The sequence below is a fragment of the Corvus cornix genome, chromosome 4 (assembly GCF_000738735.6).
Source record: "Corvus cornix cornix isolate S_Up_H32 chromosome 4, ASM73873v5, whole genome shotgun sequence".
Taxonomy (NCBI): domain Eukaryota; kingdom Metazoa; phylum Chordata; class Aves; order Passeriformes; family Corvidae; genus Corvus; species Corvus cornix.
The window spans coordinates 58183232-58209215 of record NC_046334.1 but is presented as its reverse complement, the minus strand read 5'-3'; the positions used below and the strand labels follow the sequence as shown (position 1 = coordinate 58209215).

Here is a 25984-nt window from a genome sequence, read left to right as displayed (position 1 = left end):
ACCTTCCCGCCCCGAGCCCCGAAAAGCCCCGGTCTGGCTCTAGACCCGGCGGAACGGACGGAGCCCGCGGGGCGGGGGCGGGGGGAAGCGGCCCCGCGGTCCGGACCCTGCCCCGCCGGACCGCCGGCGGCCGCGGTCAGCCCAGGGGTGCCCGGACAGCCCCGGGGTGCCCGGAGAGCTCAGGGACCCCCGGAGAGCCCAGCGCTCCGCGGACAGCCCCGCGCTCCGCGGGCGGCCGGTGACCCGGGGCGGGCGGGGGTCAGCCCGGCCTCCCGGGCATCCGCCGGGGCGGGGGCGGCGCGGGGTGACAGAAGCCGCTGTCCCTCGGCGGAGCAGCTGCCGCCGCCCCTCAGCGCGATGCCCTTGCAGCAGGGCTCTGCCCGGACGCGGCAGCGCACCGTCCTCCTGGTGGGGATCGTGGTCCTGCTGGCCGCGCTCGTCCTCGCCGTGGTGCTGGCCTCTCTCCTGACCCATGGAAGGCACGAGGTCAAAATGCTGAAGTGGAAGGACAGGGGGACCACCAAGAACTTGCAAGAAGTCATCCTGGGAAGATGCTACAACTACATCAGGGCGCAGTACCCAGAGCTGGGGTGAGTAGAGGTCTGGGTCACGCCTCAGGTGTGAGGTGAACAGAACTGTCTCTCTCCTCCACCTGGCCGTGACCACTGGGTTTGCAGTGGCAGGGAGAAATCAGGGGCTTAAGACTCCTGCTTCGTAGAAAAATGTACAGGCAGAAACTCGGTGCCCCAGCGGTGGCTTTTTAAGGAAACTACCTGGAGAGGCAATAAAACTAACAGTAATCCTATGTCAAAACATAATAATGTTTTTCGCAACTTCCCCAATGCCTGCTGAAATAAAAGCTTGAATTCTAACAGGTTTGAGTACATGGAGGTGAAGCAATTTGCTGTACAGCTGATCTGCCAAAATCGTGTAATGTGACACTGCAGTCCTGTAACCAAAACTACACAGGAGGGAGGGAAAGGAGAAGGTTCAACACAGATTTATAGGACAGACAAAAATGTTAGAAAAACATTGAGAAGTACCTTGGGGTTATTCAAAACTGATGTTTTTAGCATGTGGGTAAGACTTCCCGATGAGCACAGACAGCTTGCATGGAGAAATAGAGGTGGATCACAATACCAGCTCAGCAGTCCCAGGCAACACCTTAGCCCGGAGGTGGTCCTTGCTCAGCACATCACAGTGGGTAGTGCAACACCCCAGGCAGCCCATCCCTCCTCTCCTGCAGAAGAGATTCCATGGGCCCAGGTCTGCAATAGTGTATTAGAGCTGAGAACTGATTTTCTGATCCCTTTCTTTGCAGAGAAAGGGAAAATATGAAATAACGGGATACTGGGGCACCCAGACCCTCAGGACAGGAGCCAGAGTAGCCAGGGTCTCTCAGCAGGGAACCATCCATCCCTTCTGTGGCACCAGCCATGCTGCTTTGTGTCTGCAGTGAGCCTCTGGCAGACTTTTCCAGCGCCCTGGCCTGGGTGCTGTGGGGCTGCCCCACACCTTGGCCAGGTGACAGAACCATCCTGGTCTTTGTTGTAAAAAAGGCAATTGCCACCACTTGTTTTCATGACATTGAGCTGATGAGAACAAAGCTGATTATAGTTTGCTTGCATTTGGGTTTCTTTTGGCTTTGGATATCCTGTGCTGCATGAAAAAGCTGATTTGCAGTATTTGAAGGGTCACATGGAAAATCATGACCTGAGGGCACAGAGACTTATTCATGCTTTACATTAAATATTTGAGTGGCTTTAGTGAGGGGAAGAAAGATTCTTTTACAAATAAAATTTAAATGCTCCTGAAACTTGCAAAATCATATGCATGTTTCTAATAGGATACATTAATTTATTAAAGAAGTATACACTCAATATTTAAATCTGATATTGTCTTCAAGCCTAATAGGCTTTATTACATGGGCACATTTCATTCAAATTGGGGTGCTGAAGATGTGAAAGCCACTTTTGTGTGAATATGCTTTCAGCCACTGCCACGTATGTTTTCACTGGCAACACAGTCTGAATCTGGACCAAGAATATCACTAGGGATGATTTGTTTAGGCAATTAATTCAAGGACAACTTTAAAAGTATCACAAATCCATGATCACAAGTTTTCTAAAAAGTTTGTTATTACAAGGGGTAATATTTTGTGCTATTCATAATCCAACAATATTTAATTATCTTTGTGGCTGTGAGCTCACTTTCTTTCAGATTCAATGACTTCTGTATAGTAGGACCCTTTTTTGTTTTATTTTATTTAAGAGACAATTGTTTCCAAGGCATAGAGCACAGAAGAAGAAAAATATGCTTGTTTTGTACATCTGAAATGTTCAGAGGTTTCATGAATGGAGAATTAAATCTAGGTGCTTTTCTGGGAATCAAACCCAAGATTGCTCATTTCTGACCGCACTGAGCTCTGTGCAGTTTGTGATGTAACCAACCACTTCTGTCACTGGCGCTTTCTGATAATGACATGGGTGCCTTTAGGACACATCAAAGAGTGGGATCTTTCATCCATCTCTCTTTCATCATTAATGTAGGCCTTGGATCCTCTGTTGTATGGGATCTGTGGTGCAATTAATCAAAGAGAATAGGAACAGGGAACTTCTGCAGGGAACTGCAGAAATATGGGCAGTCTTATGAGCTGAGCAAGCTGTGCCCTATACTCTGCCAGAACTGTTGCTGCCGCTACTTCCCACCATGGGAACTTCACTATCTTGGTTAGAAATCTTTTCATTTTGTCAGAAATTTGCCCATACTCTGTTCTTGCCCTTTTAATCTTACACTGATACACACATTTGTTTTAAAAGATCTGCTTTTAGGAAATTAATGGGTATTTCCTTTTATTTTTACCTTTTTTTTATATCAGAGTCAGTAAGTTCCACCTTTGATGATATTTTCTGAACATAAAATCTATTCACTGTGGTAGTTAGTGAGCGTGACATTTACAACGTTTTGGAGTGCCATATTTCAAATTGGAATAGCTGGCAGGTTTTGAAAAATAGGGGGATTGTTGACATATAACTATGGATTTTATACTGTTTCTAGCTGTCACAGATGGATTTATCAGAGTTCACAAGTCTACAGCCCCCATTTAGCTCTGCTGTTGCAACTGCATGCTGTAAATCATGTGAGAAGGCCTCTGACGGGCTAGTGTACACCTTCATTATCACAACTCTTCAATCCTTGAGGATACCTCCTTGCACTCTCCCTCAGCTTACTGGAGCCCTTACACCATGCCCAGCCAGCTGGCTCTGGTCATGCTCTTCTCTTTTCCAGTACAATCTTTGGGATGAACCCCAGCCCAATGAGGCCACTGAAGGGCTGCTGCTGTCTGCAGTCGAGTTTTGTAACCACCTCATACAACCTGATTTTTTGTTGATTTGATTTGCTTACTCTTCAAATTCATCAAAACTCTGCATTGAACTTGCTCATCAAAGGACATTTCTTTGGTACTGCATTACAACATCTCCTGGTAAAAATTTTATTCAACTGCCTGTGTGCAATACAATCCTCAGGTTTATTTCTGCTGCTGGCTGGCTGACTGTTATCATCTGTACACATTCAATTTCCTCAGTCTTCCTGCATAGAACCGTTGTCATGACAAAGTTCATGAGAAAGAGGAAGGGAATACCAAACACTTCAATAAAGCATTGTCAATATTAGCCCTCTTTTTAAGGACAAAAATGTGGATGGTATAGCAGCAGGCTTTGGAGGGTTTGTTCCCTGCACATAGAGTCACACACCTACACGCTAACAGTAAAGAACAACATTTCTCTTTTGAATTCCCTGGAAAATACTGGCTCCAAAGCAATAGTTTGTCACAGCTTGGTAGTCTTACCTCTTTTTCAACATTAACAGAAACTAGAAGTTCTGATTTCACTGGTCTTGTAAAAATCCTGCGTGGCCATCAGTATGGGCGGCAGTTTTGGCTGAATAAAACCAAAGGCAGTTTGAGCTGAAGAAACAATTTGACCTCAAATCACTTCGTCCTCTCCTTCCCAGTAATACGGACTCCCTCTTGTGGCTAACAAGCCGCTTGCAAATCTCACCTCCAGTCTCATGCAACGCAAAGTTTCCAAGAATTTATCCCTGTTGCAGAGTGGGGAGCACAGCGGGCACTCAGCACTGCAGGCTCACCTGCACAGGTCAGGGCACTCAGCAGATCCGTGCTCACAGAGACCAGTTGTGGTGAGACAATAACTCAACCATCACTCGGAGGATGCTGCTTATGATGGTTTGGCACCTCAGTGCCTGTTGGGGGAGGAAAAGTGGCAACACCTGTAGCCGAAGTTAACTGGTTTAGGTTTTCTCTTCACTACGTTTGAATTGGCAGGCTGAGATCAGGAACCATCAGCACTTTGTGACCTGGGGAAGGAGTGGAGAAGACACATTATCTAAAAGGTCATAGTCACTAATGCCCAAAGCATAAATGATATGTTTTTTGGATCTAGAAATAACTGATTTTACATTTGCAGCTCGAGAGAATTTACATTCCCTGCTAATGACTGCTCCCCCCTCATATCTGCTGTTACTTCTCAGTTGTAAATTCACAGAAACACAGAATCAGAGAATGGGTCAGATTGGAAGGGACCAGAGAGGGTCAGCTGGTCCAACCTCCATGCTCAAGCAGGATCATCCTAGAGCACATTGCACAGGGTTGCATCCAGAGAACCTTGCAAGGACATACTATTTCAAAATTGTTTGAAGTCAAACCAGCTTAATTTTTGTCTTCTGACAGGAAGAGAGTACCAAGGACACAGACAGGGAGCAGTTTCAATAACACATGTAACTGCCAGGCCCAACAATGCTACTGTGCCTGAATAAGCAGTGCAAAAACCTGATGATGAAGCTGAAAGGGTAAAATTTCAATACAGTTTTAATGCAATCTTGTGTGGACACAGAATATATTTTCCCCTTAAATATAATTAGATCAACCAATGTTGTTTTTATCGTTAACAGCAAATTCTGTTGTAACAAATTTTAAGAGCCTATAATTCCATTAAATTAAGTATGAGTTGGTGCATGTCCAGGAGAGCTGTCTTCTGACTGCACAATCATGAACACATTTTGGCTTTCTATTCCTTTGCAGCCTGTAGAGATGGAGATACATTTTGTCAAAAAGAACATATGGACCATGATTTTGTATGAGATACTATTGCATTCACAGCATAATTTCTTCCCGAAAGACATCTGGGGCTTGTTGTATGCTTACTTTTGCATTTTGCCTTTATGCTTTATTAGGCATTTTTGATCTAGTTTTCTTGTGTTTGTTCACTGATTATTAATACTTTCCCATCAAGCATGGTACTAAACACCCATGATATGATTCATTGTCACAAAAATCTTAGCTTTATTTTTTGTAGACATGATATTATATTGAAACTTACCTGAGATTTGTTTTTTCATTAAGAAAATATGCCTTACATAAGAGAAACCATTACTGAACCAGTCTTCTGAAGAGTACAAATTACTACCCAACTGTAGGGCATTAGACCCTCTTAGAGTGCTCTGCAGATTTCTAAAGCTTCCTAATTTGATATCCATCAAACTGCAAAGGATTTAGTGTTTCTTTGTTTTTAAGAATACACTTTCTAGAAAAATCTGTTACCATTGCTGTGCCATCTTTTTTGGTCCCAGAGCAAAGAAAAGGCTTTATATGCACTGTCTGTGGAAAGAACACGGGGGCCTGGTGACAAGCTGAACATGACCCATTCAGTGTGCCCTTGTGGCAAAGGCCAGTGGTGCCTTGGGCTGCGTGAGAAGGAGCATTGGCAGCAGGGGGACAGAGGGGATCTTTCCCCTCTGCTCAGCCCTAGTGAGATGTGTCTGGAGTGCTGGGTCCAGTTCTGGTCTTGTCACTACAAGGGAGTCAGGGACATACCTGGAACACATCTGGTGAAGGACCATGAGGATGATTGAAGTGTCTGAGATACAGAGAGGGGTTGAGAGAGCTGAGATTGTCCAGCCTGGTGAAGGGAAGGCTCAAGGTGATAAATACCAGGTGAGGGGAGTAAAGAAGAGAGAGTCAAGGTTTTCTCGATGGTATTCAGTTGCAGGACAAGAGGCAATGGGCCCTAACTAAAGTTCAGAAAATTCTATTTAAACATAGGGGAAAAAACAGGGGTTTTTTACTATGAGGGTGATCACAGAATGGAACACGTTGACTGGAGATTTTGTGGAGGCTCCATCCTTGGAGAAAATTCAAAACCAGACTGATGCTGGTCCTGAGCAACCTTCTCTGAGCCAGAGACTGGACTAGATGATCACCAGAGGTGCCTTCCTTATCTTTCATCTCTTAGGAAATGCTTTTAGACTTGTAAGAGGTCCACTGGGAAACTAGGACAAACAGCAGTGAAAAAATGTTTTGGCTCATCTCTAATGGAAATGGTGTTGATATCTTGTTCCTACATGTTTGTCTCTCAGCGTTAAGATGGGCACTGTATCATCATAATAACACACTGCTTATTAAAATACCCAAATCCTAACATTTGTGTATGCTGTTAATGTTCCCCTCCCTATTTCATGTGCTTGTGTGCTGACTTTAATACCTTTTCTGTGTTAGCCTTTGTTATATGAAACATGCATAGCTCTGTTTTTCATTTCTTCTGTCCTTCAATGTTTATAGCAAGGTTTTCTTATACCATTGTTCTTCCTGAAATTGTATACAAGTGACTTCAACTGTTCTTGTAATTTCTTGGTAGCAAAGACATCATTACTAATATTAACAATTGTTTGAGTCTTACTTAAAAGTACACTTCTCTTGAAATATGCTGTACTGAGCTTTTATGGGGAACTGGAATATAATGTTTCATAGGCACAAATAGACAGAGATTAGTACATGAGAATATAGAGGCAGGGCTACTGGCTATGGAGTTTGTCCTTCAAGAGAGTCCTCATTTAGTTTAAAGCTAATTCCCATAAATACTCAGGGCTGTAAGATAGAAGTCTATTTGGGTTTTATTGTCATCTCTTTCTAAAGGAAGTTCATTAGAAAGAATTAATTTTCTTTAAGCAAGAGACAAGTTCATAGGGCAGTGGGTAGCTATCATGTATTTGTTCTTGAGATAACTAATCACCAGCATATTTATTTCTGCCCTTCTGGAGTATAAATGCCACTACTAGGCTATGAAAAGCCATCCAGTTATGTGCAGAGCTCAGGCTCAGGTCTGTGTGGGAAATCTACCCTCCCATATTGTAACTCCACAGACAAACCAAGGTCTGAGAGTCCAGCAGATTTAAGGGGGAGATGTCACAAGATACATTGCCTTTTGTCCATGGCCAACATCAATGGACTGCTAAAGTACAGAAATGTTGTTGAGATCTGAATTTATCTCTCACTTTGACAGTCATATGTCAACTCACCTGTCAGTTTTCTACATTGAGTTATTATAATATAAAAATTGTCATTAAATTACTCTCTATTTCTCATATACTCAAACTTTTTATATTCATTGTGCAGTGTTTAGGTATTTAATGGTGCAAGATTCCACAGAATTTCAAATATTTTTTCGCATTTGGGTTAGTCTACCCATATTGCATCACTCTATTAAAATATCCTTGCAGTCATAATCTCCTTTGGTTTTCATCCCCGATACTAGAGAGAATATTATTCTGTCTGTGCTGGCCTTCTACGCGTTAATCAAAAGTATTTGCTGATGAAATACTTCTCTACTTAGTTTTCCACTGTAACTCTTTGCAGCTGTTTAGTCGTTCTCAGTCAGTTCTTTGCCTTCTCTCTTGTTTATTGATTTTATAGGATTGACTGTACAGGGCAATGTCTTGTGGCTGTCTAAATTATAGCACCACCCTAGGATTGAAATTATTAAATGTTTTTATGAGCTTGTTGCTGAAAAGGGGAATACTGTTCTCTCCCACTATTCCCTGCTTCAGCTCTCCTGTAACGTCTGTAGAGATGTCAGTGAAAAAAACCCATACTCAGAGGTGGTATCATTCAGCTGTCATTGCCAAGGTACGGCTAAAACTCAAGAGCTATTTAACACCTCAGAGCACCGTGAGGAAATATAACTCTGCTTATCCATAGGGATAGGAGGAATAGATCCTTTTTCCCTCTAGGGTCAAATGAAAGTCTGTCTCAAGTGTCCAAGGATTGAAAACATATGCTGAAGATGCATTCTGTCATCCCAGGAGATGACAACAAAATAAGGAATTAGCAAGGAGCTCACTCACAGTTGAACTAAATCTCTGATTTGTTCCCTTGTCTGTGTCCTGCTCACACAGACCACCCTTAAAGAAGGGATTTCTCCCAAATTACTGCATTTATGCCACATCCCAGTAGCTTTAGTTCTATTAAAAACAAACAAACAAGCAAAACAAGACAAGGCAAAACAAAACAATATAGTGAAAATTCACGTTATGGGGGGAAAAAGTAAAGCTTCATTCAGCTATTGAATATTTCCCTGCTGTAACATACTTTAATTTAGATCGACATACTTTAATTTAGATCACTGTTATAGAAGTGTTTTTACAAGTTTAATATTAACATTAAAACTCTTCTAAAAATACCCTTTCTGATCAAGGGGCGAGATGCCAGCTTAAATTTATACCCTCTATATCTGTTGATGACATGGCCCTCACTTGGAAACTTAAACTATAGAGCAACTATTACCCTCTGTCAAAATGCAGTCCAGGTGAGACTTCTGCCCTTCTGGAGGCTCTGTTCCACTTACAGAGCATCTCTGAAAACACCATCTGCTTTCGCAGCTTGTTTTTCACCCAGGGAGGCTGAAATCCAGGCAGTGAAACAATCTGCTTATGTAGATGAACTCTTCACTGGTTACAGCTGCCACCTCTTGGCTCGACCCTTCCCGGAAGGGTGATAAGGCTCAGTGCTGTCCTGCAGCACCAATTCCCGACTCACATAAAATACTCTGGGAGCTATAAACCAAAGCCACAAATACTCCTGCCCTTAAAAATCTTCTTATTGCTGCCAAAGGTGAAGGACTGGTGTGATGAGGAGCTGTTACTTGCTCCAGGTCATTCCCTGTACAGGATCATACAAAGCCCTGAGGTGCACCCAGCAGCAATCTCAGTACTTTTTCCAGACCTCCAGGCTCCCCCTCTTTGCCATGCAGAATTTAATTGCTCTGCCTACAGGCAGCCTTTCCAGAAGTCACCTTTCTCTGAGGCAGGGTTCTGGGTCGCCCTCTCTATCCCCAGTCAGTTCCTCCAATGCTTTGTTTACTGATTTTTGAACTATCTAACTAGCAGAAAGCAATACTTACCAAATCAAGCTGCCAAAAAAATCAAGCATGTCATTTTCATGTTGACAGAAGTCTGTTACCTTAAGCGTTATGGTGGCAGACACTTTGCAGTAATCAAGCTAAATGGGGAACGAGAGGCTTGTGCTTATTGAAGACACAGAGATTGACAGGCCTAATTTTTTCCTTCATCTTTTTCCTTGCTGATTTTCCCCCCTTCTATTATCCTAAGGCTAAAACCAGCAGACAGTAGTGTCCTCAAACCCTCAGCAACGACAGTGTTTTGGCTGACCTCTCTTAATTCACATCTGTCTGATTTTTAGGACAAAGACACCTGATGGGAGGGTTTAGGTGCTGCACTAACAAGAAGGAAGCCGATCCCTCGTACACACGGCCCCATTTTCTAACTCCGTGCCCTGGAGATGTGTCGCGCTGTCACCCGGCATGAGGAACCCGCGCCTTTGGGGCTGACCTCAGCTGCTGCCCCTGGGGAGCTCCTTCTCCCGCCTGATGGCAGTGTTCTCCTTGCTTTTAGCTCCAGCTCAGCTTCACTCCGGAGACGGCCGACCACAGCTGCCTGGGCTGTCCTTGCCAGCAGCTCCAATCAATCTGCTCCAAAGCAGCAGTGAGACACGGCAAGGCTGGAAGTAGAGACGGGAAAGCTGAAGAAATAAAACCCCAGAAATGTTTAGGGCAGAAAAGGTAGCAAAAGGGTTCTGAGTTACAGAGGGCTTCTTCTCAACACAGGCATAAATGTTACTGTTCCTTGCATAATCTCGGACATAAAGACATAGCTACACATAAGCTCGCATGAAAAACAGATTGGATATGGATGTACAGATTTCACTGCTGTCTACAGCCGCCACAGCTTACCAAAATGCAGCAGATAAATTGACACAGGCAAAGAGGGGTCTGTTAGATGCAGAAATGTTGCTGTGCCGTTTCGTTCCTTTGATGTGCATTCTCCTTCTGAGATATCTGGGCTTTTACAGGTGAAGCCCATGCCGTAGATCCCCAGAAGAGTGACAACTGGCTTTATGTCTTTGAGGAGCTATGTTATAACCACAAATATCTTGCTGACTTTTTAAAGGGTCAGATTTCTGAGTGCTTAGGTTCATCACAGTTTTGGCTTGCTGTGGTAGCAAGTGAAAAGGACTTTCTTACACAAGTTTCAGAGGTTTGATCACTGCACGGGTTAGGTACATGGGCTCAGGGAACTGTTTCCAGCTCTAACTTCAGAGCGTCACCACAGAGCCACAATTAAAATTTCAGGCTGTCCTGAAGCCATTCCAATGCTTTAGAAATAAAATTCTGGACCTTGGAAAAGCTGATATTGATTGCAGGGGAGAACAGGTCTCACCAGTGAAGTGTCTCTGCCTGGAAGGGTGATTTGAAAACATGGGCAGAGTTGGTTGAGTTCTTCAGAACAAAGTCTGGAAGTAATTCTTTACTTGTAAATTTGAAATGGGTCCCATACTTGAAGCATCTCTATCAAATTCTTGAGTAGAAAACTAGAGGCAACACAGCCCGAGGGAACGCTGCCCTTCTTAAGATATTTTCAGCATTCAGTGTCAACCCAGTGCTGAACTGAGAGTAAGACATTCTTCATGGTGTAACTGAAATCAGCAGGATGAAACTTATCCTTGATATTAAACCAATTAAATCAGTTTCAATTTGGGATAAATTTGCTCCGTCATGTCCAGTTGAAGAAAAGAAAATAAAATTGTAAAGCAAAGAAAAAAAAACAGTGATTTACCAGATAGCTCAATGCCATCCCATTCGTCCAGTGTAAGGCTACTCTTTCAAGGTTAGCCTGACCAGTGTATAGATATGCAAGAAATAATGATGCAGAAGCTGTCCATTTTTCTAATATGCACATTAAAATTTGGCTGCTGGGATAGATGCTAATGGAAATATTCTTGGCCCCAGCTTTCACTTGATAAGATTAATGTGATATTCATATACAAGGCAAATGGATAGAAATACTCAAATTTATTGGAAAATGCGAATTCTATCCCAATGTAGGGACAAATGGAGGATATGCTTTGCAGTATGTATAACATTTGGATTTAATATGGAAAAGTTTATTTGTATCCCAGCCCTTATTGTATGCTATACTGAGTTCAGGGTAGAGTCTCTGGCTCAAAAATGTCTTACGGCAAGTTCTTCAATCCTTGTTTTCCAGAAAAAGGTTGCAGTTTTCAAGTTTATAGATTTCACAGCGTTCTTTCAGTTAGTTATTATTTCACTATTACCAGCATTGCCCAGACTCTATTCATAAAAATAAAACTTGAAAAAATTAAACACAAATTTAGAGTATATTTATGTTACATATCAATGAATTTGGATTTAATATTTCAGAGTCTATAGTAGAAAAAAAGGCCTTAAATATTTCAGCATAAACAAAGTTAGCCTCAAAGGAAGAAATCCATTATGCCGAAAGAGATGACATTATGATATTTGCAGATAGGATGCAGAATTATTTCATATACAACCCAAAATACACAAACAAAAACCAGAGAAAGAGAGCACCCAAGGCCCACAGCAGAATTATCTGAATTGGATGCATTTTATTAACTGGTAGAGTGAGGATCTCTTTTGCAGAGATGGTTTTCTTTCTTTTGTATATCCAGAAAGAAAACTAAGTCAACACATTCTATGACTTGGGAGCAGCCTTAAGAGAAAAGTTTGTTTCTCCGGCATTTTTTTGGCAAGGCATATGTTCAACCTGAAATTGTTCTTGCTGGAATTTTTAGCATACCACATGCCAGAAAACTTCTTATATTGGTTCAGAAGGCCTAGAGCTACACCAGGTCTCTGCCCTCACCTCTACTCAGTGTGAGTTAAATGCGGCATACCAGACAAATATTTTCTTTCTGTGCTGGAAAAAGGATCAGGTGAAACCTTATTAACAGAGTCTACCTCAACAGTGAGACTGGAAAGAATGGCATGTCTTCTTGGAGCTGGGATTTGCAGGTCCTCAAATCTTCTCAGTGCTTATCATATGTAAACCAAAATCACAGTTCTATGTGCCCGGTAGTCTCTTGAGGATGTGAGATAAAATTTGTGCTTCATATCAGAGAAATAGCTTTCCAGTGGCAAATCAATTACTTATTGTTATTCATTTGTAAAAAAATACATGTTGATAGTTGAAAACAGCAAAAATAAAAGTTTGTTTAGCTTTTGTATTTTTTTTTACATTGATGATCTGTGCTTTTATTTCTAAAACAATGCTGAAATTGCCTAGTTTCCATAAAAGCCCATCTTTGTGACTTACCATTCTTCTGTGTGCTACAGCTAACAGTACCACACTGATTAGCAGCTGTAGTAGAGACTCCTCCGTTTGCAGGTTATGACCTACAAACTTCTGTGATATTAAAGATACAGTCTGGCTTAGCTCTGCCAGGACTGTGCATAAAGACTCTTCTCTCAGGTATTGGTGACACTGACAGACATCATCCAGTGCTGAGTTTGGTGTCTTGAAAGGACAGAACATTGATGCTTTGGATTAGTGACTCAACAAACTGTCTTGGCATGATCATGAATCTCCTGGATGGTTTTCTTTGTGCCTCTCATGGCTCTGAGTTGAGCCTAGCAGCAGAAATGCTTTATATTGTGTCTATCTCCTACTTCTCTACTTTGGAAATAAAAAAAAGCATGGTTTTTTTTATGGTTTCTTGAAAAATATTTTGTATTCTGAGACCCAGCATAAAAATTTTGCCACATGAAAGGATAGATCACCAGGTACCCAGCTGTCACCTGTGGCTGTTAACGCTCTTATATAAAGCAGATTTCAGGAGTAGCTTAAAAAAAAAGAAAAAAATTACTGCCTGGAGGACAAATCATTTGACAAATTAGAAAGTGTGAGCCATATAAATGTCTATGAGATGTGCCTGTGCTTCCAGCCAAGCCCTACAAATTATCTTTATGATACCATTGACAGTGCAGAGCAAAGGGGACAGCTGCATTTCTATAATGTCACCCCTCAGTCAGCAGGAGCCCTCTCTTTTGGATGATTCAGTGTCTCCATGTTGTAATCCTTGGTGGCAGAGAGAGGTATTTACAACTTCCCAACCCCTAAATAAAGTACCAAAGTTTGCATGTGGGTTTGCATGGTCTCTGTGGGTTATTTACACTTTGCAGCCAGAGAAAGGTTCCTCCAGGACAAAATTTAATACACCCAAGTTAAATCCTGCTAAGTAAAACATGAATTCTTGCTGACACAAGAGTGCAACAGCAATACAATGACCGTGCTCCCTGCAGCATCCACAGTTTGGCTTCTTAATTCTACAGTGATGTAACTGAAAGTGCATTTAGGCTCTTGAATGAAAGATAATAGTCCTGTTAAAAATCATCATTGTTACTCATCTTTATTTACCAAGAAGTAAATTTGGTTCATATAAAAGAGAGGTGTGGTCCCTAATGCAACTGGGGCTGGCTCTGTAACAGACTGGCATGACATGAAAGGAAATTTGGGATGCACCAGAGCTGCCTCAGTTGGCCATTTAGCTGGAGACCCTCCAGGCTGACGTGCCCTGTCCCTGCTCCCAGGCTCAGTTTCAGACAGCAATGTACAGTGGTACCTGATCTGGATCCTGGTTTTACGTGAGCAAATCCACCATGCCTCTAGCAAAGCCAATAGCTGCAAATTAGTGCATGAACAAAAATAATCTCAGCTAAAACTCTGCTTTTGGTTTGGTCCCAAACAGCTAAATCACTGCTTTTGTTTTAGATAAAATTTATATTAAATTTAGTTTTATTTTACAGATTTTTTTCTGTAGGGTCAAACTCTCTGCAGGGAGACACATGGGCATATTTTTGGCTTGCTGTATCTGAGGGGATAGCATCCTTTGGCCATACTTTTAAAATGTACAACCTATAGTCTGAGAAGCTATTTGCTTCTCATGATTTGGTATGAATAATCAAGAAATTTGATCTTTTGGTTATGTGAAATCAGCATGGATCATTTTAAGGGATAAGAACATAGATGACATTTGGATATTGCAATAAACAGTAATTTGAAATGCAGGAGAGAGAGAAAGATGATTTGGAACTGTTTATTCCTCAGTATATATTTACTCTGCTGAAGATACTCTGCTTTTGTAATGGATCATATATTTGGTGCCTGAGCATAGTTGGAATTCTTCTAACATCTGGTCCAGAGTGTTTGACTAGAACAGAGGGAGAACCTTTCACAGACACAAATACTCATAAATATTTATTAACTATGTTTTAATCTTTCGGCAGAGATAAGGATTGCCTAAAAATATGGGAATCATTGAAAGATGCATTCATTTACAAGAATCCCTGTAATATCACAGCAGAAGATTATCAGCCTTTGATGGAGCTAGCAAGTCATCCTATTCCCTGTAACAAGGTAACAATGCATGGTGGGCTGTGGTGGCATGGCAGGTCTGGGCAGTGTTCTGAGCGGTGGGATCTCATCCATAACAACTGTGAGGGTCTGTAGGTTGGTGAGGATGATATTTTGCTTTTGCACTTATTGCCACAGTCCTGCGGTTACACCTTTGGCCCCCCGTAACCCTGTCCATGCCCTATTGCTGGGAATCATCCCTGTGTAAGGCTTGCCTCAAGCCAGTACCAAGATCATCCCAGTGAAGTGACACAAATGTCCCTGTTCCCTGAGCATATGGCTCTCTGTAAGGAGCAAGCCATCATGTCATTAGAGGGACACTGCTTCCAGAAAGCTGTTCTTCCATATGCAGCTCAAAAGCAAACAACAAATTTGGTATATATCCTATGAGAACTAGTCAAACCTTTCTTTCAAAATCCTTTAAAAGCGAAACATGTCCCGTTCCACAAAAAAAACCCCACCCAAAATACTTTGCAAATGAGAGTGTTCAAATAAGAACTGACTCACCAGGGTGAACTTGCTGCATTTTAATATAAACTAAAACTCCTTCGTTATCATGAACCTTCTGGTTTTCTCCTGAAAAAACTTCTGACCAGCTCTAGTATAGTTATCACTCACCAGACATTGTACCTTATTTCACAGTCACTGTTTTGGAGCAAGACAAATGACCTTGTTCATCGTTATACAAAATCCAACCAAAATTTCCTTACCTTGGAGGACACCTTGTTGGGTTATATGGCTGATAGAATTTCATGGTGTGGAGACCCCTCTGCCCCAGGTAATTGACACCTAAACACAATCCTTTTCACATTCTTTTCTAGTGATTTAGTTTAAAACCTTAACTGTCCAATATTTTGGAAGTCTGAAAATAATACCTATTTCTCAGATTAGATTAAAAACCACAGCTTTGGATGTTATTTTAACACCAAGATGTTGCTTGAACTATGGTGACATCTAGACCTCTTTACTTAGTTTCCTTGCTTCCACCCTGTGACTCCTGTGGGACAAACTGCAAAACAGGAGTGTCATTCAAACAGGACCTGGCCACAGGCCAGTCAAAGTGCTGGGGCAGTGTGCAGGTGCCTTGGGGGTATCACTGCCCACATGACTCCTGGGTTGGTGCTTAAGGCTTTAAACTGGGCTGGAATTGCTGAAAATGTTGGGCAAAGCTTAATTTTTCCATGCAATCAGACAGCACTTGTCAAGAGCCAACCTGTTTCTCACATTTGGGACTGTGTGTTTTCCCTTCTCAGTTTTCTGAGAATTATTTTTGGTATGGGGTCTGCAACTCCCTCCCTGAAAAGACTGTGAGCAAATGGGAAGACCTTTGAAGAGATGCAAATTCCTTTTCCTCTTAGAGCCCTCTCCTCATGTAGTCTTCTTGGTAGAGGGCAAATCTTTTTGCTCACAAAGCCACATAAGCCTTGCAAAAATATTCAGTCTAACCTTAGCTATTCTATAAATGTATTTTTTCTCAGGAATCAACTATGAATCTTGTCCGAAACGAAGTGAATGTGAGAGCAACCCTGGCTCTGTGTTCTGGAAAATGGCATCCAAGATGGTGAGATCTAGAATAAATCTCCCTGAATCCAAAAGCATAGAAGTGCGCTAAGTTCCTGACATTGCCAAAAAATGATATTGCAGATTGGACTTAAAACATGGAATAGTAGAAGTTGACAAAAGCTTTAGCTCCCGATGTCAAAAATCATTGTGTTGGAATCCAAGGTCCCATATTTAATGTACAGTATTTAATGTCCTTATAGTTTGGGCATTCTTTTTGTGGACAGAGCCTGAGTGTCAGTGTCTAGAACAACCCTTGGCAGAGAGCTGGAGCTCTGCAAGTAATATTCACAATTATAGCAATCACCTTAATTAAATCACAGGACTTAAATTGATACAGTAAAATATATTTTAGCATGCTAATGTGGAAAGCAGTACCCAAATTGGCACAGAAGTTTTCCAAGAGGCTGAGAATCCCCTTGCACTTCCTGGTATAAGCCTGAAGAGCACATCCTCCCACATCAGTATCTGGCAGGGTTCCTGTGATGTCCCCACCCATAGACACATGCCAGCTCCCATCACAAGAATGAGATCCTGCTGGTCCCAGCTAAACAATTAGCCTGGCTTTGTTGAGTCAGCACTTTATGGGAACAAAGGGCCAGAGAAAAACCTGATGTCCTGTATAACTTTAATTTTACATGTCTCTCAAGGTTTCACCCTTGGTATGACTATCAGTAGGTGACTGCTCAGGTGGAAAACAAGCATTCCTGTATGCTCCAGCTCTCATGTATGTAAGAAAAAGTCTACTCACCATAAAAAAAAGAAATTGTTTTGTGGGTAAACTGGAAATGAAAATGGGTCGGTTCCAGAGTCTGGGAGAGATAAAACCACCATACAGACTGAGCTTTTGCTCAGGTGCAGGCTTCCTTCCTTCTTGAAACTTTGCAGCTCTCAAGATCTGAGTTTGAGCCACACTATTTAAGAGGAGATGAAAGATTTGATAAGTACAGTCACCTGCATAAAGTTTTTTAAAAATTCTTTGTCTTATCAATGGATTATATATCTAGAGTAAGTACTTTATAGACCTTAGTAGACTTTAAATATTTGGACGTGAGTTGTAAAGAATAAAAAAGCAGTGATTACATGATCCAGTATATCAAAAATCAAATCAAACAAAACTCAGTGATGAGTTTTAGTAAAATACCAAGAGAGAAAAATCCCAAGCCACAAAAGAACAAAGAGCATGAGTCACAAGGAAACAAGTATGTCATGGTCTGTGTGTCCTTAAACTAGTGGTACCTCTGTTCTGGCTTGACCTTACTTCCGGAGCTAAAGCAGTCATAGGATTATTGTGAATTACTACAGACAGTTGTCACTGCTGGGGCTCTGGAAAGCCCTATGGAGACTGAAACCAGCCAAGTTGCTGTACCAATCCCATGCAACCTTAGACAGTCAATTCATAGCTCCCTAATGAGGCTTTATCACACTTTTGCCATAGACTTTGGAGGCTTTTTTTTGCACTGAAATGTTCTGCAAAAATATTGCCCAGATCCTCTGCTTGTATTAGACAGTTTTGAGGACACCAGTGAATTCTACCAGCCCCAAGTCTGACTTGGCACTGCATGTAGGGTCAGAGTATAATGTCCATTTGTTTTGTTCAGTTTGCAGAATCAGCATGTGGTGTGGTTCAGGTGATGCTGAATGGATCAATAGAAGCTGGAGCTTTCAGAAGCAGCAGGTATTCACTCAGCACACAATCATTCGTGTTTCTGTGGGGCTGCATGTGGTGTGTCTGCCTGTGAGTCCCAGTGCAGAAGGCTTTTTGGTAAATTCACCACTGGCTGATGTAAACCTGATTCTTTTAACTCCTTCTATACAGACACTGTAACTGAAATCTTTCCGAGGGTATGTAGATGGGGTATCCAGTGCCCTCTCACTGCACAAAGTAACTTGATTATTACAATTTCTTTGGTTTTACCCCACTAGATTGTGCATCCTTGGGCTGCCTGGCTGGAAGTGCAGTCTTGATTAATATCAAAAGAGGAAGAATATGCTCTCTGAGGAAAGAGCCATGGTCATTTCCCTGGCACCAAACCAAATCAATAGCCAGGAAACCAAACAGGAGAAGAGGCATTAAAGATGGCAGAAGTTCAGCTTGTTTCTGTCTGCAAACAGTTTCAGAAGTCCTCCTGAAAGTGAAACAGGAATGGGGAGAAAACATTTGCCCATAAGGCAATTAAATAATCTATGAAAATCCATTGGCAAGATGATGTTCTCTCTACTGAGTGTAATAGCAGCACTAATAAACACTGGTATTTGGGGAGTGTACTCTCTACATCTTTCTGAGATAACTAAGAGTGTTTTGCTGTTTTGTGCTCCATTCTTACAGCATCTTTGGAAGTATTGAGGTCCTTAACCTGAATCCAGATAAAGTCTCTGAAGTGCACATTTGGCTTATGCAAGACATTGGTGGACCCCAGAGGTAAGTCACACTGGTGCACAGTGATGAGCAGTGTGTGGAAGGCATGGGGCACAGCTCACATCTGACAGTGACATTGTCTTAAACTCATGAAATCTGCTCTATGTTCACCCTTTAGATGCTTACTCTGCAGGAAAGAATAACGTTTGTACTGTTGTTTCCTCTACTGTTTTTTGTAGGTACTGCTAAGTTATAGCTAAGACAACTTAGTTATAGCTAAGACACAATGACATTTCCCTTGCTTTCTAGAGGTCCCATGACCTTTAAGTTCCTCTTAACCCCACTGAGCTCCTACAGATCTTTGCTATGGGTGCAGCACTGAAGTCAGAGACCAGGCTGTTTGCAAGGGTAAACAGCTGGGAAATATACTTGTCCACAGGAACAGCATAATTATCCTGAGCACAGCCATTTTTGACTGCCAGAACAGGTTGTGGAGTCTCCATCTGTGGACATACTCAAAACGTAACTGGGACCTGGGCAACCTTCTCCAGCTCATATTGGTTTGACTAGGTGATGTCAAGCAGTCCCTTCTTACCTAAATGAGTCTGTGATTTTTAAGAACAAATCTGTGGTTGAAATGCTTACCATGGAATTACTGATACCAGAACAGTGACCTCAAATCACATCTGAGCCTTTCTGAGTGATCTTTTTCATCCCAATTAGATTCATTTGCAGATCTATCACATTTCAAGCACTAAGCATGAGGCTCTGTGCCTTTGACCCCTCCTTTCACAGCCAGTTCTGTGGCTCCCATCGTCATAATGCACTGCCACAGTTTCCCCCGTTCTTAAGGATCTCCATGACAGAAACAGCAGCCTTGGCGCCGCGGATCAGGAAGCAGGCTGTGATGATGCAGTGCTGCTTAGGAAGGAGTGTGGACCTTGGTCAGACAGCCTCACTCTCTGACACAATTCCAGCTCCAGTGTTGCAGCCCCTCCCTTTAGCCCAGACACCCAGAAATGTCCCCGTTCCACATGAGCTGACATACCTTCCATGGTTCACAGGTGTGCATCTATGCTGGGGTCAGCATACCAGACTTACTCTTGTCGTCCTTTGCATAAAGGTTTGGTGAAGAAAAGGACATCGACTAATCTTTACATCCGTTTCCCCAGACATTGCACTGGATCCTTTGTCCCATGATTTCCCAACATCAGAAAAGCCATCATGCTCCCCCTCAACAGCTTCAAAAAGACAGTGCCCTGCCAGCCCGCTTGCTGGACACATCCTTCTCCTGTGACAAGTTCATAGCAATTCCCTTTTTATTTTCTTCTTGCTTCCAAGGAGAGAGAGGAAGGGTAGCCCCAATAGTATGTATTCCTTATATCTTCTGGTTTGTATTCCATGTTGAATCACTGATAGCTTGTCAAGTCTAGTGAACAAAAAAGAGCTTGCTTTGCTTTCCACTAATGTCATATGTTAGGAACTGGATTTGCCCCCAGCAGTAGAAATGTGTCCTATACTCTGGATGAGGAGATGATTTTTACCCTGAGGTAGCAAGTATTTTGCTGTGTCTCTGTCTGTGCCTATGACACTTGTCAAACCTCTGACTACAGCTTTGGGGCCCTTGGGCTATTAAATTAAATTAAGCATAGAGATAAAGATTTTGTAGGTATGAGAGTGCTACATGTTTCATTAAACCTTTACCTGGATGGGAAAGAAATACACAAGTTAGGGCTCCTACCAAAGCAATAGTGGTTGAAACAGCCTCTTGTCAAAATAGGGCAGCAGCAGCAGCCATAAACTGAGTCAGACAGGAGGTAGCTGCTTCCTCCCATGCTTTCTATCAGTGTCCTCCTATCTTACTTCCTATCTGAGACTTGGCTGCTGGCTTTCATGATTGGCCTTTTCTTATCACACAGAGGACTTGATCCTTTTGCCCTTTCACAGATTTCAATGAGCCTTATATTGTGCTGCTGTGGATGGAAGCCACCAGCAGCAAAGGAGCAGTTCTAGAGCACCCTAACTGGAAATGGGACTGGGTCATTTCCCACAGATGTCCTCCTGCATGAAGCTCTCATGCAAGATGCACAGCTGAACATCCCATAGTTTCTACCAGCAAAGGCCCAATGGTAGCAAAGTTCCACAAACCCAATGGACTTTATAGCACATTAGCAAACAAGCTTTTAAAGAATCTTACCTATAATAAAGCATGTGGAATTTAGGTGAGCATTTTGTACACACAAGGAACACAAGTAACTGAAGTCTTCTCTCTACAGTGAATCCTGCTCAGGTCATTCCATTCAGAAGTTAATAAGCATCTTAGAAGAGCGAAACTTTAAGATCATTTGTGAAGACAACTACAGGTAATTATCCACTCATAATGGTGACAACTTTGCTAACATAAAACTAATATTGCAGGTTAACAGCAAGCTAGAGAAGACTTCCTCCTTCCTGCCGTGACATCCCTCCAGTGTGGCTGGGTCTTTCTCAGGGACTTCCAGCCAGGCTGCAGCCCTGGTGTTGGCTGGGTCTGGGGCTTGCTCTCTGCCCTATGCTTCCCATTGAGCATGTTCAGTTGTTTTCAGGGAGGGAGAAATCCAGCTGCCAGATTTTCTTCTGACTGGGCTTTTACCTAAAATAATCTGAACCAAACAGGCAGCTTTCCTCCCTGCTGCATACAGATAACACAGGGTTCCAAGGGTGGTCCTTACTTCCTTCACCATGGTTTGAGTGTGCTCTCTGTCCTGCTGCTTTGTCAGAGAGTGAGGCATGAGACACGATAAGCATTACTAATTACTATAATTTATTATTGTCAGCAGCTAAAAACAGGAGTCTGGGAAACAGCAGCCCAAGTCCTGACTTGTCTGAAATCTCCATCTTCCTGCTGAGGAAATACAAAAGCCAGAGACCCTTTATCTCTCTGTGTGGGTTCAGAGACCTTCACACAGAGCAAAATTGTTCTTTAGAGACATTAGAAAAGCAGCAAACATTCAATATTGCTCATATCTTATCTGTCAGGAACAGCTTTTCAGTGTCAAGGACTCATACTGGGATAAGAACATTTACAAAGTAAACATACATTTCTATGAACTTCTGAGTTTGTGACAATAGTTTAAGTAAGGAAAAATTGGTCTGCAAAGGAGACAAATGATAGGTCTTTAAATCTGAAGGCAGAGCAAAATGTTCCTGTCTGGGTATTGCTGAACCTGATTAATGGGTGCTCTGCACTTCGTGAAAAAATTAGCCCTGGTGTAGTGCATAAATCTGCCAAATCATGTGCTTACTTTCTCTTTGGGTAAATGGAACCTTTTACCAATACTCCCAGGACTTTTAAGTAGGTTCAGATTATTTCAGCCTATGATGAAATGGCCCACGGGGCAAGGCAGAAAGGGGAAATATATCATAGCTTAGACCCCTTGTGTCTTAGCACAGGAAGGTACCTGGCACACCCGTTGCTGTATCTCACAACTCACTTCTGAAGGTAAAGTAACAAGTATGGCTTTTTGTCAAAGCTCAGCTAACACAGATATAAACAACTGGATTGAACAACATGGACAATTAATTTTATTATGGGCAGAATAATAAAACAAGAAATTTACAGGTAAAGCCAAACTTCAGACTGTGTAAGTTGGCTTCACACCCCTACACTCATTGCAAACAGAAACGTGTGGGTCTGTACCAGCTGGGCATCTGGCTTTTCATGCCATTTAGCAACTGAAGCTGATCATTTTCTCTTGCTCTTGTCCATGTCAATAGTGTCTTCCAGAAGTTTCTTTAAAACTAGATTCACTGGATGCATTAGAAAAAAACCTCATCATATGTGACATTCATAGCAACAGCTTTCTGTTGTAGCATTAGGGGTTACCAGTGAGTAAGCCAGATTGTGAACTTCCAGCATGGCAGGAATTCCACAGTCTGTGCAAGACATGTTGCTTCTTTTTTGCAATTATTTTTTATATTGCAGCATAGCTGACATGCTGTGAGGTCAGATCCTACTTTGTTTTCTACTGACTTGCCCTTGTCCCTAAAAACACCTAAATTACCTTTCTGCAGCAAGATCAAAAAGAATTACCCTAAGAAAAGCCATCTGCTTGATAAGCACAGGTGTAACACGCACTTTGACTTTCACATTGCATTCAGTAACTGTGAAGTTACTCTGTTGTACTTGCAAAGTGGTTATTAAATATTTGTTTGGTTTCATTTCTTATTTCAGGCCTGTTCAGCTCCTTCAGTGTGTGCATAACCCTGACCACACAGACTGCAGGCTTTGCACCAACGGCACAGCAATTCCATGAAACAGAGTCCCCCGCACTACTGAAAAATTTCATTCCTTGTGTGTAAAGCTGGGAAAGATGTGGCTATATAGCTAAGAGTGATAACAGTAGCATGGTGTGTACTGAGTCCATAACCAGAAATCCTTGCTGTGGTACTAACAGCCAAGTAGTGGGAGACAATACCTGAGGTGTGATACTGTACACACACACACACAAACACACTCTTTCAGATGGGCTGGGCCTGTGGGCAGTGACTGAGGGCAAGTGCTTTGCCCTGGTTTGCTCCCTCCTATACAGCTCCCCCCTATACAGCTCCCCACTGGTACAGAGCAGGGACTCCCTGGGGCATGCACAGAGAAGAAAGAGACTTTCTAGGAGAAGCAGAACTTGCCCAGATCAGCACTCATCTTCCTTCCTGCTGAAAGGTTAGGTAGGAAATGACCAGGACATGCGACGCTTTCCCTGCATCCCAGTGCAACCTTCCCCAGAGGGGAACATTGCCCACTGGCACATAGTATAAATCATGGCTTTCCCAGGTACTGTGACACTTCTGAGCAGGTAAAGCAAGCAATGGAATAGGCAGAGTGGTTCTTGCCTTTTAATGGGTATCACAGTAAACAGCTGGTGGGAAGACAGCTGAGCTGAGCCAAGAAAAGAACAGAAACTCCTCAGAGGGTTGCCTGCACCTGTAAGAACTGCTGAGTGTGCAGCCGGGAGAGAAAATTGTGAGACTGACTCAGATAGCTCCATTAAAATCCTACTGAATATACCACTGCTGGTCAGATTACATTTTGTTCTTAATATAGAAGTAAACACTAGCCTCCCAACTTTCATAAAAGGTCCCTCAGGACACAGCTTGAATACTGTGGAATCCACTGGAATAGAAACAAACATCAAACGGTTGCCACAGTAAGGAGTCTCTCTTGACCTCAGTTTCTGCAGTGAAAGGTGGTGCCTTGAGGTGTATAATTCACAAGCACCAACACGCCATAGTGCACTGAAACAGCAGGTTTCACTGATTTCCTTTGATTTCTATTTTACCAGTCTGAAGTGCAGTGCTTATAGCAAAACAAGTATCTGAGGCCAGCTTGTGGCCATGGCTGTAGTGCCTCTGTGCAGTGCCATTGACACTAAGTGAGCAGAGCAGCCTTTGCTATAGATACACTCCTGGGTGCTGAGGTGAAAATGTAACCAGCAGTTGCCAAGTACATCCTTATGGAACTACACAAGCTGGTGTAACTTTGAGCGTCTCTAGATAAAGCTCGTCTCTGTAATAGCAATAGAAGGCCTGCACTGAGCCTGGCTGGACCAACCCAAGACCTCACCCGCAATGTTTACAGTAAGTGAAATGTATTTTTATTTGCAAGCTGTTATGTAACCACTTAGATGCATCAACATAGACACATACCATACTTAGAAATAGGTTTTTTCTGACTATCAGTTAAAAGTTTGTATTCATGCTCATTTTTGTACTTCTTCTGTTGCAATATAAAATATTGACTGTAAAATCAAGATCTATAATAAAATTGCTGATGACAAATGTTGTTAATTCAGTTTCACATTGTATGTAACCTCAGAAAGTTAAGAAAGAAAGATTCCTAGAAGGCCAAAATCAGTCACTTCCTAAAAACAACTCAGAAATCTGCTCAAAGTATGAAACACTATATGCAACCACCCAGGAAAGCACAGAAACAGAGCCCATCCTCCCCAGGCTGTGTTCTCCATCTGATACAGAGAAGACACCGTTTTTGTAGGTGGCTGGAAGTGAAGCATCCTGAGTCTTTATCTTGAACATAGACATATATATATGTATTGTTCTTGGCCATAGTAGTTAAGAAAGATGATTGTTCTTATCAGTGGCTGTGTACTAAGATACTAAGAAGCAAACTGTGCTTTTGGAGGCTGAGGTGTGCAATTAATATGGGCAACTGTGTGGAGTAAATGATGGCTTTGTAATGCAGGTGGCTGGCAAGTCTGGGCTGCTTGGCTCACATACGTGGCAGAACATGAACAAGCTCATTTCCAACAAACATTTTTATTATGCGTGATCACACATCTGAAATGCTGTGCAGACATGCCCTACCAGACAAGTATACTTGCAAATCCTATTGCTCTGCTGAAGATTTATCAACCAAAAAAACCTCTCAAACCAATACAAAATGTTCCAAATTCACAGAAAATAAATAAAAGGAAAAGTAATTGCCCATTTTTCCCACTATGTGGAATAAATGTTTCTTAATATGGTTTGGAAAATGCTTGGTTTTGAAAATATGCTTTTAGTCTGACAAAGCAAACTCTCATAATTCATTCAAGGTAAATAGGCTGGCTTGTGCCTCAGGCCCACATCAAACACTGCTAAAGAGTGCTACCCAGAAACACGAGAGGAATCTGAGTTACTGTGTGACAGGGTGATATCGATGTTATCACTCCCAGAACCACACAGAGCTGGAAGAGGTACTTCTATGACCCTATCATGAGAGCAGTGCTGCTCCCCCAGTCTTTGAGGCACTTAACCTGACCAGAGCCTGCAATCATTAAACTTATTAGGAAACAAATGAAATATAGAAAGGTTTGTTTTCCCTGACAGCCGGCACTTGGTGTTATGTTTGATTTCATATAATTATAGAATGGTTTGGGTTGGGAGGGGGCTTAAACATAGTACCAACCCCCCTGCTATGGGCAGGATCAGCTTCCACTGGACCAGGTTGCTCAAAGCCCTGTTCAGCCTGACCACAAGCATTGAAATATGGGGAAAAGTCTTGGAGAGGGGTTTTGATTTTGTTTATATGTGTATTGGCAGCATATTGTGCGATGGCTCTGAGTCCCCCTGGACTCTGGCAACAGGGAAGTGGTTTTGGATGGAATCTGATGCAGTGGCAGCACTGCAGTGTTTATCAGTATGAGGCAGAAATTTCGCCTTGCTTTTTTTGGGCTACCCTTCTTGCAGGTCCCTGGGAAGACTCCCTGATATTCAAAACAGTGACCCTCAGACACTGTCTTGTGTAAAAGAGCTCAGTAGAAAGAACAGAAAAATGAGATCAGCAAGCATTCAGGTAGGAAACCCTGTGAACAGGCTGAATTTCAGAAGCTTTCTCTTAACAGCAGTATCATTTACAGGCTTAAAATGACAATTAAATGGACTAAGAGGCTGATCCTTCCTTTTAAAGAGCTTGAAAGGTGTAATGGC

General features: G+C 42.3%; 1 protein-coding gene and 1 long non-coding RNA gene across 2 annotated transcripts in view; one reads left to right on the top strand and one right to left on the bottom strand.

The window, feature by feature from the left end:
* The first annotated feature begins 284 nt into the window (after window positions 1–284).
* On the top strand, window positions 285–24346 carry CD38 (CD38 molecule). Its single transcript, XM_010402191.3, has 8 exons — window positions 285–590; window positions 14478–14607; window positions 15247–15382; window positions 16083–16165; window positions 17766–17842; window positions 18494–18586; window positions 20800–20886; window positions 22737–24346. Exons 1-8 carry the CDS (start codon window positions 358–360, stop codon window positions 22816–22818), a joined length of 921 nt encoding a protein of 306 aa, XP_010400493.3. The 5' UTR covers window positions 285–357; the 3' UTR covers window positions 22819–24346.
* The window catches only part of LOC109144909, a 33387-nt gene continuing 11475 nt past the window's right edge, over window positions 4073–25984 (bottom strand). Inside the window, exons 2-3 of the long non-coding RNA XR_002045949.3 lie at window positions 9703–9871; window positions 4073–4377 (exon numbers count right to left, since the gene is read on the bottom strand). This is a non-coding gene — a long non-coding RNA (uncharacterized LOC109144909). The remainder of the gene's footprint in view (window positions 4378–9702; window positions 9872–25984) is intronic.